Source organism: Oryctolagus cuniculus, chromosome 11 (genome assembly GCF_964237555.1).
Source record: "Oryctolagus cuniculus chromosome 11, mOryCun1.1, whole genome shotgun sequence".
NCBI lineage: Eukaryota > Metazoa > Chordata > Mammalia > Lagomorpha > Leporidae > Oryctolagus > Oryctolagus cuniculus.
The window spans coordinates 114,934,682-114,949,559 of NC_091442.1; the positions used below are offsets into that span (position 1 = coordinate 114,934,682).

The 14,878-nt window shown below is 60.1% G+C and overlaps 1 protein-coding gene across 12 annotated transcripts in view; it reads right to left on the reverse strand.

The window, feature by feature from the left end:
* PLA2G6 (phospholipase A2 group VI) overlaps positions 1-13,563 on the reverse strand; it is a 54,435-nt gene extending 40,872 nt beyond the window's left edge. For 3 of the 12 annotated variants that reach the window (XM_070051277.1, XM_070051274.1, XM_070051269.1), the window contains exons 1-2: positions 13,414-13,563; positions 3,176-3,429 (exon numbers count right to left, since the gene is read on the reverse strand). In XM_070051277.1, coding sequence (XP_069907378.1) covers positions 3,176-3,384 — 209 coding nt within the window. In that variant the 5' untranslated portion in view covers positions 3,385-3,429; positions 13,414-13,563. 12 annotated transcript variants of the gene reach the window in all.
* Positions 13,564-14,878: the final 1,315 nt, after the last annotated feature.

The following is a 14,878-nucleotide window of genomic DNA, read 5'->3' on the forward strand; positions in this document are numbered from 1 at the left end:
CCCACTGTGTGGCCTTGGGCAAGGGACTAGACTTCTGCAAGGCTGTGTCAGCCGTCAGAGGGGCCAGCAGGAGCCCTGACCTCCTGGGACTGCCCTGAGGACAGAGCTGCTGCTGAGCTGGTGTGCAGACGACAGGGCGCACTAGGACCGCAGGTTCTGTGGGTGCCGCCCCGTCCCAGCCAGGGTGCCCCATCCACGGCCTAGAGCAGAAAGCCCGAGACTGCAGTAGATCCTGACAACGCACCTGACGTGGCCAGCACACAAGAACCACGGCAATACCTCCACCAGGCACCACGGCCAACACAGCACCCTGACGTGGACTCAAAATACTCGAGGGACGGCCCTAAGGCTCGCCAGGGAAATGCAGGAGGAGGAGGAAGAGGAGCAGAAGGAGAAGGGGGCATTTCAAAGGGAGCGCCTGGTCCCTGAGGAGGACGTCTGGCAGTCGAAGCCTCCTCCCTGCAAATGGCAAGGGCTGGGGCTGTGCCACACAGCCAGAACAAGCACCTCAGGGCTCTGGCGCAGTGCCCAGCACCTACTTGGCAGCCTTGTCCTTGCCCCGTGGCGGCCCTCACTCCAAATAAAATGAAAATAATTTTAAAAATTCTTTAAGTGAGGCAGGCAACAAAAGGGGACGTTTTCTAGGCCAAGATGAGTGCTCAGGCAAAGCCGGGAGCACGAGGCAGCAAGAGCTGTCACACGGTGCCCTTTCCCGCTAGGTTAAGCACCTGATGTCAAGGAAACAGGAAGCCCTAGAAGCATTAAGCAGGGGAATGACGTCACTCGCCCTCAGGAAAGATCCCTGTGACGGCAGTGTGATGGGGGGAGAGGCAGGCAGGCTGCAAGGCCAGGCGGCAGGAACCCGTGCACACAATGACTGTGGCCTGGGAAGACTGGCGGGGAGATGGGAAGCAACAGAACCTCCGGTGCGGAATGGCATGTGGCTGGCTGGACACAGGCCACCCTTCCCAGCCGCCCTTTCAGTGAGCTGTGACCGGGAGACTAAGTTCTGGCCAGTGAGAGGCACGCGGAAGGCACGTGTACAACTTCTGAGAACTGTCTCTAAAGAGAGAATGTCTTGCCGCCTGCCCGCTGGCTGGAAATGTGGATTACAACGCTGGGTCTGGCACAGCCACCTCGGACCTGCTGGTCTAGGGAATGCAGGCCACGCACAACAAGACAGAAGGAGCTTGGGTCCCTGAGGCCTTTTAGGAGCAGAGCTGCCACCCCAGCCCTCAACTGCCATGGCTGCCGCTAGGGGAAAACGGCACATGTATCCCTGAAGCTGGGTCCCGGTGTCGTCCCTGGAGGAGAGCAGCAAACTCCACAGAGGCCCTGTGGTGCAGTGGGGTGGCGGGAGGGACAGAGGAGCCACCGGACAGATAGGCTGTTTGTGGGGTGGACACGTGAGGGCGGGAGCCGGGTAGAGAGGAGATGAAGAGCTCAAGCCAGCTCAGGGGCACCAGCGATTCCTGAGGGATCCCGAGCTCGGTCTGAGACCCAGTGCTCCGCCTTCCTTCTCGACACACGGAATCCCCCCAGCGGCACAAGGGAGGAATGGACTGGGAACCGGAAGACATAAGCTCCGCTTCTCCGCTGCTTCCTGGGCAACCTACGACCCATCACTTACCATCCCAGGCCTCTGCTTTCCCATTCAGATGGGAGGTGGCACACGTCCATCAGAGGGCCTGTGGACGGGTGCTGACGCAACATCTTGTGAACTAAAAGATACTGCCCAATTCAAAGGGGAACAGTCACGTGTGGCCGACAAACTGCTGGCCCGCAATCTGAGGCCCCGGGACAGAGGTCTGCCCACAGGGGCCCAGGCCTATGGGGACGAGTCTGGAACCCTGGCAAGAAACATTCCAGCTCACAAGACTGGGCGGTTACTTGCACTGGCAGGAGGTGGAATCTGCACAGGGCAGGACATGTCAACAGTATCGCAGAGTGGCCCCCTGGACCCACTGCCCTGGCCACTATGCCTCCCCACTGCCCTCAGCTGCAGGTGCAAGACCACCCTGGCCAGGGCCAGCACAGGCCGAGGCCAGGGGAGGGCAGTGGGCTGAGGCCATCTGCACTCAGGTTTGGTCGGACCCCGCTGTGATGTGACTGGCACCTGGATTGGTCTCTGGTGCCCAAGGTGGGCTCCTCCGTCTCAACTTCCTGGTGGAGCCACGCTCTGAATTCTCACCTGCTGTTCCTCTCCCGTGGCTGGCCTCTGACCTTCAGTTTGCACTTGCTCAGACACCTGCCGCCACACCTCCCCGACCAGAACGACGCCCAGCCGCCGCCCCCTCCCTCTCCTGCAGGCTCACTCGCCACGGCTCTGCGTGTCTGGGCTGATCTCAGCCACTTTGCTCTGCTGGACAGATGCCCCCCACCCCATTCTTTCAGACGCACTTGGCCAATTCCCCCAGGAAGTGTCCCCACTGTTCCCTGGGCTCTGCCTCCTCCCAGGCTTGCATGTGGCCTCCCCGACAAGCTCCTTAAAGACACAGACCACATCTGTCATTTCGGAGAGCCAGCTGGGCCTGGCCGCAGGCCTGCAGAGAGTGGAGGCGCTCAGGCACGACAGGACAGCCGGACGATGAACGGATGGGAAAGTGGACAGGACAGCCAGACGATGAACGAACAGGAAAGCAGAGATGAGCACAAGCCCTGCACGACGTGAAACCCACCAGATCCTGCCTGCAGCCCCTGGGCTACTCCTCTGCCCTCCACCCCGGGAGCTTGTAGCCGGCCCACTTCCCTTGGCTCTGTACTGGCTCCTTGCCTTTCCCTTCTAGCTCACAGGAGCCCCGGCAAACCCCAAGAAGCCACAGCTCGGTCCAGCCCTGAACAAACCCTGGATAGCCGTGCTTTGAAAGCCAGGGCTGAAGGCTACTCCTGTGGGCCTCACCTGATGGAGCCCTTGTCAGCTTCTGCCTCCAGGCAGCAAACAAGCCAGGCTTCCACTCCCACGCCCCTGCTGCTGGCACCCTGATGGGCCAGCGGGTGTGAGGACTAGGAAGCCCCTCCCTCCACCCTGAAGATCAGTCTCCCCTCCCTCCTGGCCCTCCCCAGACCCCTCAGGTGGAGACCTCAAAAGCTGTCTCCTCTTCTCCAAGGCACCTCTGGCCCGAGGCCTAGGGGGAGTGAAGGGAGAGCAGTGCCGGTGGCAGCTGCCGTCACCCACCGGAATGCACTCTGTGAGTTCCTGGGGTTGACCAGGATGCAGTCCCAGGTGCGGTTGGGCGAGTTCCGGAACAGGATCAGCTGCCCTTCTTCCCGGACACGCTCGCTCGCGGCGTAGTCGGCCACAGCCACCTCCTTCACCCGGAACGGGTTAGAGAACAAGTTGGAGACGCTGCTGAGGGTGTTGACCAGACGGCCGAAGAACTGCATCTTCTGTGGGGCGGGAGGGGCGGCCCCACTGCCTTCCCCCTCGGTCTGGAAGAAAACGGGGTCTCTGGTCAGCTGGGCTCTGTCGCCCATGCCCACCTCACTGACCACAGCGGTTTCCTGCACAGGCACCCAAGTCAGTGCCCACCAGTGCCGGCGCCCGACTCTGGGCCTGCAGGGACCTGGGAAGGAGAGAGAGAGAAGCGGTGCTGAGTAGGGGGCATGGCCCTCAGTCAGGTGGGACTGAGGAGGCGGCCACTGTCACAGGTGGCCTGCCCCAGGGTCCCCAGCCCTGTGTCAGGGAGGTGTACTGATGGAAGCAGACAGCAGGGGTGAGGCTCCTTAGGGACAGTAACGTCCTGGGGAAACGGGCGCTCGCACCGCGCAAGTTACAGAGAACTTTGGGGCACTCCGAGAGCCCGTGTGAGTCATTTCAAGTCCACGAGCAAGTCAGTGGCCCCTCTCCAGGTGTGAGACAGCAGAACGAGAACAGGATCATGAGATACTCGGGGTGGGGGGGGGGTCAGTAAGCATTTGTCTAAACCCTATGCTTCCTGCTACTGCTGGTTTCCCAGAGCGCAGGGAGAGAGAGACAGGGAGAGAGACCCCAAGCCTGCTCCCCAGCAAGGGAGGTCAATGGCAGGGCTCTGCAACAGCGAGCAGTAACGCTTCGTTTCAGCACAGAGCTTCCTTCCGTTATGAAAATGGACTCTGGAGGGGCCGGCGCCGCGGCTCACTTGGTTAATCCTCCGCCTGCAGCACCAACATCCCATACGGGCGCCAGATTCTGTCATGGTTGCTCCTCTTCCAGTCCAGCTCTCTGCTGTGGCCCAGGAGGGCAGTGGAGGATGGCCCAAGTGCTTGGGCCCCTGCACCCACATGGGAGACCGGGAGGAGGCACCTGGCTCCTGGCTTCAAATCGGCATAGCTCCAGCTCTAGTGGCCATCTGGGGGGTGAACCAACAGAAGGAAGACCTTTCTCTCTGTCTCTCTCCCTCACTGTCTAACTCTGTCAAATTAAAAAAAAAAAAAAAAGAAGAAGAAGAAAAGAAAATGGACTCTGGTGTGGATGACAAAATTAGATCTTATTTCCTAGGCTCCCAGGAAACACAATGCCTTCCAAAGGCACAGCCACCAAAGTCGGGTGACAGTCACAGGCCACCCTATGCCGCCACGACAGGAAGTCACCTGCTAAACAGGCACACCAAGGGGGCGGGCACTGTGGCTAAGCCACTGCCTACAGTGCTGGCATCCCATGTAGGCATCAGCTTGAGCCCCAGCTGCTCCACTTCTGACTCAGCTCCCTACTAATGTGACTGGGGAAGCAGCAGAAGATGGCCACGTGGGAGACCTGGAAGAAGCTCCCGGCTCCTGGCTTTGGTCTGGCCCAGCCCTGGCCATTGTGACGGACTAGGGAGTGAACCAGCGGATGGATGATCTCTCTCTAAGTCTGCTTTTCAAATAAATAAATAAATCTTTAAAAATAAATAAAGAAGCAAACCAAACCAGGAGGTTTACAGAGTCCTCTGAAAGGGATAAAGGGGGCCGGCGCTGTGGCGTAGCGGGTAAAGCCAGCACCTGCAGTGCCAGCATGCCATATGGGCACTGGTTCGAGACCTGGCTGCTCCACTTCTGATCCAGCTCTCTTCTCTGGCCTGGGAAAGCAGTGTTGGAGGGCCCAAGACCTTGGGCCCCTGCACCTGTGTGGAAGACCCGGAGAAAGCTCCTGGCTCCTGACTTCGGATCAGCGCAGCTCCAGCCGTTGCGGCCAATTGGGAGATGAACCAGCAGATGGAGGACCTCTCTCTCTCTCTCTCTCTGCCTCTCCTTCTCTAACTCTGACTTTCAAATAAATAAACAAAATCTTCTTAAAAAAAAAAAAAAAAAAAGATGGCCAGTGCCGCGGCTCACTTGGCTAATCCTCCACCCGCGGTGCTGGCACCCCGGGGTCCTAGTCCCGGTTGGGGCGCCGGATTCTATCCTGGCTGCTCCTCTTCTAGTCCAGATCTCTGCTGTGGCCTGGGAGGGCAGTGGAGGATGGCCCAAGTGCTTGGGCCCTGCACCCACATGGGAGATCAGGAGGAAGTACCTGGCTCCCGGCTTCAGATCGGCGCAGTGCCAGCCATAGCGGCCATTTCGGGGGTGAACCAACAGAAGGAAGACCTTTCTAATAAAAAAAAAAAAAGAAAGAAAGGGAATAAGGATCAGTTATAATATAGGGGGCCAGTGCTGTGGCATAGCAGGTAAAGCCGCTGCCTGCAGTGCTGGCATCCCATATGGGTGTCAGTTTGAGTCCTGGCTGCTCCACTCTCTGCTATGGCCTGGGAAAGCAGTAGTAGATGGCCCAAGTGCTTGGGCCTCTGCACCTGCATGGGAGACCTAGAAGCAGCTCCTGGTTCCTGGCTTCAGATTGGCCCGGCTCTGGCCGTTGCAGCCATTTGGGGGATACACCAATGGACAGAAGACATCTCTCTCTCTCTCTCTCTCTCTCTGCCTCTCTGTAACTTTGCCTTTCAAATAAAAAAAGTTATATACGGAGATCAGCACTTCCTGATCCTGAGCACTGCTGTCCCGCAGGCCTGAGCTCATCATGTTACAGGACTGTCTTCTGCCTCTCGCAAAGCCACGTGCGGCAGGTGCACCAAGTCGTATGCAGTGCGGCTCTGGAGCTGGGCTGTGCTCAGACCTGAGCCCCACCACTTACCAGCTGTGTGGCCTCGGCCTGTGTCTGTTTCCTCCGCTGTAACTGGGCGACTGCTAACAGTGGCAAGCAGTGGCTCCCAGCAGGTGGTGCCTGCTCCCTGTCCTGGGGTCACCCCCTCACAGAGCAGGACACGGGGCTTAGAGCACCACGGCCACAGAGCTCTGAACGTGTCCTGACGCTGCGCACGGTCCTGCCCTGGGCATTCGTAAGACGCGACGTGAGCAGGCTGAGCCTGTTTCCACCTTTAAGTGGGGACAGCGCTCCCCTCTCACATGTGGGGAGGACGCTCAGACCTGTGGCCCAGGTTCCTGCCTTACCCCTCCCAACATACGGGGGATGGGGAGGGGCCCCAGAAAAAGAGCCCCTGTCACAGTGCAGAAGCCGACGCGACTCATCTCCCGTGGGGCAGGTCATCGCACGTGTGGTCACCCAAGGCGGTGACGGCGGAAGCTACAGGTGTAAGCTCTCGGCGTGCTGGTGCTGGCGCAAGGCTCTGGGCCGTGGGGACCGCGGTGCTGCAAGACGGCCTGCAAAGCCCCTGCCTCCCTGCACAGCTTCCCTCCCCTTAGCCCCTTCCAGCCCAGCCCTGGAGCCCCCAGCCTGCGCACCAGGAACTACCATGGCACAGATCCAGAGCCACGCTGCCCGGCCCCTCAGCGCCTGTCTCCGCTCCTGTCTCCACTGCACCGTCTGGAATGCCCCTCGCCCTTCTCTGCGTTTCTGTCTTGAAAACCCCGATCCTTTGTCCCGCCCATGCTCAGCTCTCACGTCCTCCTTACAGTGCTCCGGGGGCACCAATCCCAGCTCCGGGTCACCTGTCACATGCCGCCCTTCTCACTACTGTGCCCCCGTGGTTGGAACTGCCCCTTGTGCCCGCCGGCACCTCCACGACAAGGACCACCCCGAACACGCCTGCGCCCCGGACACCGCCCTGAGGGCCTTGACGTGCTCACCCTTCGTCCACACGACTGCCCTGGGAAACGGCCCTCGTTCCACATGTGAGAAAGCCACAGCACAGAGAAGTCAGGTGCCACGCTCAAGGTCACACAGCAGTACAGGCTGAGGACCACGGCTTGCAGCCCCTGAGCCGGCTCCGCTCTGCATGCTAACCCCATCGAGAAGCTTGGCTCACTGAAAGCCTCATCCTTCAGCATGGACGGAGGAAACGTTACACACGGGGTTACACACAAGGGCCAGACCGTGTGTGAATGGTTATGGCTCCCAAAGAGAGCAGGAGTACAGACTGAGCCCTGGCGTCTGCAGGCAGGAAGATGGGGGCCCCAGGCTCGGGTCTGGCGTGGAACAGTGGTAGGGAGGTCTCCCACAGGTATCTGGGGTGAGGCGTGGAGGAGAGCAATCGAGAGAACCCAGGACCCACGAGCCTGCTCAGGCTAAGGGAGGAGGAAGGTCAGGGGCCGGCACTGTGTAGGTTGAGCCTCCGACTGCAACACCAGCATCCTTATGGGTACAGGTTCGAGTCCCCGCTGCTCCACTTCCAATCCAGCTCTCTGCTATGGCCTGGGAAAGCAGCAGAAAATGGTCCAAGTGCTTGGGCCCCTGCACCCACGTGGGAGACCCAGAGGAAGCTCCTGGCTCTTGGCTTTCTGATCAGTCCAGCTCTGGCCATTGCAGCCATATGGGGAGTGAACCAGCAAATGGAAGACTTCTCTGTCTCTCCTTCTGTCTGTAACTCTGCCTCTCAAATTACTAAAGCTAAATCTTAAAAAAAAAAAAAAAAAAAAGGTGGTGGGGGAAGGGAGGTCACCACGGGGGTCCCACTGTGTCAGGGCCTGGCCCAGAGCGGGGCCCCTCCGAGTGCCCCAGCCTCTGCCCCCAGCACAGGGGCTGGCGGAGGTGCCTCCCACACACTTACAGCAGTGTGGCCGTGGGAAGGACAGCCTGGCTGTAGGCCAACCTTCCAGGGCTGGCATGAGGGTGAAACGACACAACAGAGGGAGGGTGGCCAGGGTGTTGGCCCGTGTGGGCGCACCAACAGTGGCTACTGGGTGGAAGAAAGGACACGTGCACGCTGGGCCTCATCCTGGAACAACCACAGCGCTGCCAACCGGGAGGGGGCGAGTGGGGCCACAGCTCGGGCTCCTGCTTCCCTCTCCCAGCCCCCCGAGCCCAGAGCCCCGTGCTTCCCACACAGCTACAGGGGGCGGCCACGGCACTGAGGAAGGAGGCACCTCTGGGGCCCCTTCCAACCCCCCCGTGTCTCCTCTAGCTCCCCCAGCCGCCTACGTCGGACCTGCCCACGTGTAAACACCTGCTTTTAGAGCTCTCCCGTCCTGCTCCTCACTGGCCTTGCGAGGGGCCCAGCGGTGACACCAGGTCGTCTGAACAGACCAGCACTCCCGGGCACACCGGCCGTGTAGCAGAAAGACTCAAACGCAAGCACGGCTTTCCGCGGCGAAGGTGACGAGGACAACCTCAGTTTCCAGGCACCAGGTGAGGCCAGGCGTTTCTGCTCTCTCTCCCTAGCCCTGCTCCCCTGTGCCCTGCCGAAGGCCAGGCCTCCCTGCTTGTCTCCCTCACGGGGGATGTGCAGAGCGTCTGCTGGGTAGGGGGTGCTGGAGCGGCGATCAGGCAGGGAGAACGGGGACCCCTGCCCCCACTGCAGAGATAAAGAAACCGACGGTGTTCAAAGAGCAAACCCAAGTGGGACGTGCTGGGGCAGACGTCTGGCACAGAGATTTTGAAGACATCACCTGGGACGCCCACATCCCGTCCCGGAGGGCCTGGGGTCGGGTCCCGGCTCTGCTTCCAATTCCCGCTTCCTGCTGATGCGCACCCTGGGAAGCAGCGGTGAGGCTCAGGTGGGTCCCTGTCACCCACGTGGGCTCTGCCTTCCGCCTGGCCGGCCCTAGTTGTTGTAGGCATTTGGGGAGTGAACAGTGGATGGAAGATCTCTCCTCTCTCTCATAAATGGAACATAACTTGTTAGAACTAGATAAAAAAAAAAGTGGGGCCTGCTGTCCACCAAAATAAAAACCAGCCCCTGACTGAAATCAGGGACTGCAACAGGCAGGCCAGGGCTCTGCGGAGCTCCCTGGAAGAGGCCGCCTGGGTTCAGAAAATGAGCCGTCAGGGCAGGGAGCCAAGCCCAGCGGTTGTGCCTGTCCCCTGGGGGAAGCACGGCTGTGGGAGAGGACGCCTGAGCTGAGCTCTGAAGAGAAAACAGGAGTCTGCAGAGAGGGGGAGGGGAGGCCTTCCCAGCGGAGGCAGGACTGTGAACACTCGCAGCTGGGACGGCAGTGGAGAGGGGAAGGTGCTGACCCAGGGGGGGCCGCGGTTACCGCTGTGGTCAGGACGAGCGCCCGAGCCCTGTGTCCTGCAGCTGCTGCCTCGGCCAGGCCCACAGCCGCCAGGCATCAGCGTCTCTGCCTCCATCTTACGGACAGCAGCGCAGCGAGGGAGCGCTCCGTCCCAAAGATCTGGCTCCTCCTGGGCAGGTCTCCAGTGAGGGGCTGTCTCTGCCCTGTGCCAAGGCCACCGGCCAGGCCGTCCCCTCTCCCCTGCTTTGGATGGTTCGGCACGAGAGCAGTGCTTCTGTGCCTGTGTGACCCGGAGAGCCTCTGCTGGTCCACCGAGGCCCGTCAGAAACTAGACCCGCCCCTCCAGCGATCCTCCCTGCACCAGGAGGGTGGGTCCTCGCCCTGCCCGTCCCTACAGCCCCACCTGTGTGACTGCCACAGGTCCCAGGTCAGCGCCTCGCTGCTGACCCTGGCCAAGGGGGCATCCCCGCCCACCCCTGCAGCCACAGTGCACCTCTGCTGCCTCCCAGCCTGGCCAGGCTGGAGCCCCATCAGCCCTGGCTGCGCCTGGGCCCCAACCATCCTCCCCGCGTTCTTAACCCATCCCTCCGGGTGTGCTTGCCATAAAGCAGGTCTGGACAAGTGAACAAACCCTTTCTTATCTGTCAAGACAGTTCAGGAGCCCCTCCACCCAGATTCACCCCGGCCCCCAGCCTTGGTGTGTGGACTCGTCTCCACAGTGCCCCATATACCACACACACCCCATGGGATAACAATGCTGCATCTAGGGGCTCAGGGCTCCCCCCCACCCCCTTCCATTTGTTTCTGCCAGCACCTGGCATCTCTTCCCCACTCAAACATCAATAAATCTTTGGTGATTGAATGAGGGAAAACAAATGAATGAACCAACTGTAAGGACACGGGCCTGCCACCTCTGAGGTGGCCCCCATCTCCACACAGACCCATTCATTCTGACTGGCGGTAATGGAGACCAGGGAGCCCCATGGTGGGCTGCCAGGCACCCCTCCTCCACTGCAGCCAGTGGCTGTCATGAGCTCACCCTGGGCCAGGGATGCTTTCTCCAGCATCTGCTGGGCTCTGCGGGTGTGGTCCCTGGTCCAGGGACCAATCCTTCCCCCAGACTCCAGTCTGCAAAGTTCCACCTAACGTGCTGACAGGACACTTATGGCCCAGCTCGCTCCCACTCCAAGTCCCTGCGCTTCCTTCTCAACTGGGCCAAGGCCAGGGGAGCAGGACAGCTGCTGGGGGCGGGGTGGGTGTGTGTGTATGGCCAAGCCCCACAGGCCACGGGCCAGGAAGCAGACCTCACAGGACCGGCCACGTGGGGGGCTCTCGGAGCACCTGCAGAACTGCCTGCGGTGGAAATCGGGCCTCACGGGCCTCGGGCGCTTCCCACAGGACGTCCCGTGACTGGAACAATCACTGGGCACTCCCGGCAGCAGGACAGCGGCACTGCCCTGAGCGTGGGATGTGCCTGCCACACCGTCCTGCGTGACAGGGTCTGATCGGAGCACCCAGCCTGCTGTCGCCCCCACCTTCCTGCCTGCGGTGGCCCTGTCCACACCAGCACGTGACCATGTCACGCTGGCCAGCACCCTCTCCCAGCCACCTCCCTTATGGCCAGCGATGGGTTCTAGGGCAGCAGCCTCTGAGCTCATAAAGAAACGGGAAAGGGGTGATCATTATCCTTGTTTGGCACATGGGGAAACTGAGGCCCAGACAAAGGAAATGCTGGGGGCTGGGGTCTTACAGGAGGGCAGGAGCGGGACTCACACATTCCTCACGTAACTCCTAAACAGCGCTACGCAAGGGGCCTGCACACGCGTGTGGTGAACTAGTGTGCAAGGAAGGACTGCGGAGGGTGAAGGCAAGTCAGACGTCACACAGCGGAGTCTCGGGCCACAAGGCTGCCTCCCTGCAGGATGACCTTCCAAAGTTCACTCCGACCCCAGCTCCTGCCACACTCTGCCTGGAGCGGATGGGGAATGGGATGGTTTGCGCCCACAGGCTGTCCCCGACACCCACTGAGGGCCAGCTGCCTTCACAAGTGTTTATGGCAGGTTTCATTTAACCCTCAAAACAGCCACAAGCAAAGGTATCATTCTCTCCCCATCACACACCAGAAGCTCCGTGTTACACACAAGGGGGTCACCTACCTCGCCGGGGAACCACCCCGGCAAGCAGGGATCCAGAGCACCAGCTCTCAACTCCCCTGAAGGCCAACGGCTGGGCCAGACCTGCGGTCTCTGTACTCCAGAGCCAAGGCCCGCTCCTGGAAACGCACTGCTGTCCCCTGGCTCCTAAAAGGGACAAGCGTCCCTGACACCAGCTCTGCGAGGCCAGACCATGGCTGGAGGCGAACCGCGGCTGCGGCTCCAGAGACACGAACTGTGGGTGACCTCCAAAGACCTCTGGGCATGGTGGCCCATTTCTGACCCGGTCCATGATGTTAATCAGGACCTGAAGCGGCAGGCATTGTTCTAGGCCAAGGACACAACAGTGAACGAAACAGACAAAACCCCTGTGCCCGGGAACCTGCATTTCAGAGCTACAAACGACAAAGAAGATAAAGGGAGCGGGCACCGTGGCACAGCAGTTCAGTCACTGCTTGGGATACCATCACCAAGCAGCAGGCGCAAGTCCCGGCTCCTCCACTTCTGAGCCAGCTTCCCACTAATGCACACCCTGGGAGGCAGCGGATGACGGCCCACGTACTCGGGTCTCTGCTGCCGCCCTCCGTGGGAGATCTGGGTGGAGCTGCAGGCTCTCGCCTCCGTCCTGGCCCAGCTCTGGCTGCTGTGCAGATTTGGAGAATGGACCAGCGGACAGATCGGTCTTCCTCTCTGTGGTCCTATCTTCAAATAAATAAACTTTTTTTTTTTTTTTAAGTGCATGGTGAATGGAATTTAAAGTGATGAGTTAAAAAAGAGAAACAGGCAAAATATGTATAGATGGACTTTGGATCTTTTAGTGGGTTAGTCTTTTTTTTTTTTTTAAGGTTTTATATATTTATTTGAAAGGTAGAGTTACAGTGAGAGGGAGAGACAGAGAGGTCTTCCATCCGCTGGTTCACTCCCCAAGCGGCCGCAATGGCCAGAACTGCCCCGATCTGAAGCCAGGAGCTTCTTCCGGGTCTCCCACGTGGGTGCAGGGGCCCAGGCATTGCCGCAGCATCCGCCTGGCTACAACGCTTCGCCCTGTGCATTTTCTCACTTAAACTCCCAACCCTGAGAGTAGGGCCTACCACCTCCCCGTCACTGGCGAGGGGCAGAAAACAGCCCCAAACTCGGGAACATTCTAAGGTAGCCCATAACAAAAACACCAGGCTCGGCCCAAGGGTGGGGCGTCATCGCTGCCAAGCCAAACGCGCCAGACATCCTGCTGGGCGGGGAACAGGCCAGGTGAGGACAGGCCACTTGTTCGGGGTCATGTGGGCAGCCCATTAAAAACAACAATAAAAGGGCGGACCCCAGAGCCTCCCTGTCCCACACTCACGGCCTCCCCCCACCCCGCCCGGTCACGCGGGTCACACGCACCAGCTTCCGGGCCATCCGAGGGGGCAGGAGGTGGACACGGCCCGGGGCAACGGGGGCGCAGGTGGGGAGCGGGTCCCCTGAGATCGCGAGGCCCTGGAGAGGGGCCAGGCAGGGCGCGGCGGGAGGGCCGAGGGGAGGCTGGGGCACCCGGAGGCAGAGCTGAGGGGGACCTGGGTACAGCGGAGAAGCTGGAGGCGACCGTGGGCCCAGCGGGGGACACGGAGCGGGGGAAGGGCGGTTCAGGAAGTTCGGGAGCCACCGGCGGAGACTGGGGTGCCTGGGGGAACACAGCTCGCCTTGAACACCGGCGGGCACGGGACGGGAGTTGGGGTCGCCGGGGGAGCCAAGAACGGAAGCTGGAGGCACTCTGGGGGCCACACAGGGGTCAACGGAGGCCTCGCCTCAGACCCGCGGACGGCTCCGACGAGGGTCCCGCCGCGGCGTCCCAGACGGAGGCGCTGAGGAGGTTTGGGATGGGCCCCCCAGGCCCCGCCCCCGCAGCGCCGTCACTCACCTCGACTTACTCAGCACTTCTACTTCCTCCTACTTCCGCAAACAAACGCGCCCCGGGCCACGTGACGGCCCGGCCACTGCTCGTCAGCCAATCAGCGGGGCCCGTGCCCCTGGCCTCCGCTGCGGCCCCGCCTCCCGCCGCGGGCCCTGCGCGCGCGGACAGCCGGGGGGCGGGGCTCCGCTGCTGCTATAACTGCCCAATAGAAGGGGCTCTCGGCGCCGACGGGGGCCGGGCTTTCGGCTGGAGCCAATCCTCAGCGGCCCTGAGCGGCCACGTTTGTGCGGGGCGGAAGTTCTACGTGACAGCTCGTTGACGGCCATGTTGATGAAGGGCAAGGAGTTTCACCTGTGTTCGCCCCGCCCCTCCTATAATGGGCTTGGGCGTAGAGTCCGAACCTATGTTAATAACGGCTCATAAAGATAAAAATAAAATCCAAGAAGGCATAAGGCATAACAAGGAGGAGTCTACTTTGATTTTGCCTGGGACCCCCAAGCTAGGGTTGCCACATTTAGCCAATGAAAATACAGGTCGCGTAGGGGTCGTCAAGTTCAGTTTGAATTTCAGCTAACCAACCAATAAATGTTTAGTGTTAATAAGATAAACTAGTAGGCTGGCGCTGTGACGTAGTGGGCTAACCCTCTGCCCGTGCTGCTGGGATCCTATATCTGCACTGGTTCAAGTCCTGGCTGCTCCACTTCTGATCCAGCTCTCTGCTATGACATGGGAAAGCAGTGGAGGATGGCCCAAGTCCTTGGGCCCCTGCCACTCACGTGGGAGACCTGGAAGAAGCTCCTGGATTCTGGCTTCTGATGGCCCAGCTCCAGCCATTGCGGCCTTTTGGGGAGTGAACCAGCAGATGGAAGACCTCTCTCTCTCTCTCTCTACCTCTGCCTCTCTGTAACTCTGCCTTTCACATAAATAAATAAATCTTAAAAAAAAAAAAAAGAAAAAAAGGTGGCCGGCGCCACGGCTCACTAGGCTAATTCTCCGCCTTGCGGCGCCGGCACACCGGGTTCTAGTCCCGGTCGGGGCGCCGGATTCTGTCCCGGTTGCCCCTCTTCCAGGCCAGCTCTCTGCTATGGCCAGGGAGTGCAGTGGAGGATGGCCCAAGTGCTTGGGCCCTGCACCCCATGGAAGACCAGGAGAAGCACCTGGCTCCTGGCTTCGGATCAGCGCGATGCCCTGGCCGTAGCATGCCGGCCATGGTGGCCATTGGAGGGTGAACCAACGGTAAAAAGGAAGACCTTTCTCTCTGTCTCTCTCTCTCACTGTCCACTCTGCCTGTCAAAAAAAAAAAAAAAAAAAAGTCAAAAGGAGGCTGGATCAACTGTTAGATACACTCAAAGATCAGCAGAAGAAATTAATAAAATAGAATCTCGGCCTCTGATGAGGTTAAGTATTCTTTTTCTTTTTTAAAAAATGTATTTATTTCTATGAAAGAGTTACACAGAGAGAGGTAGAGGCA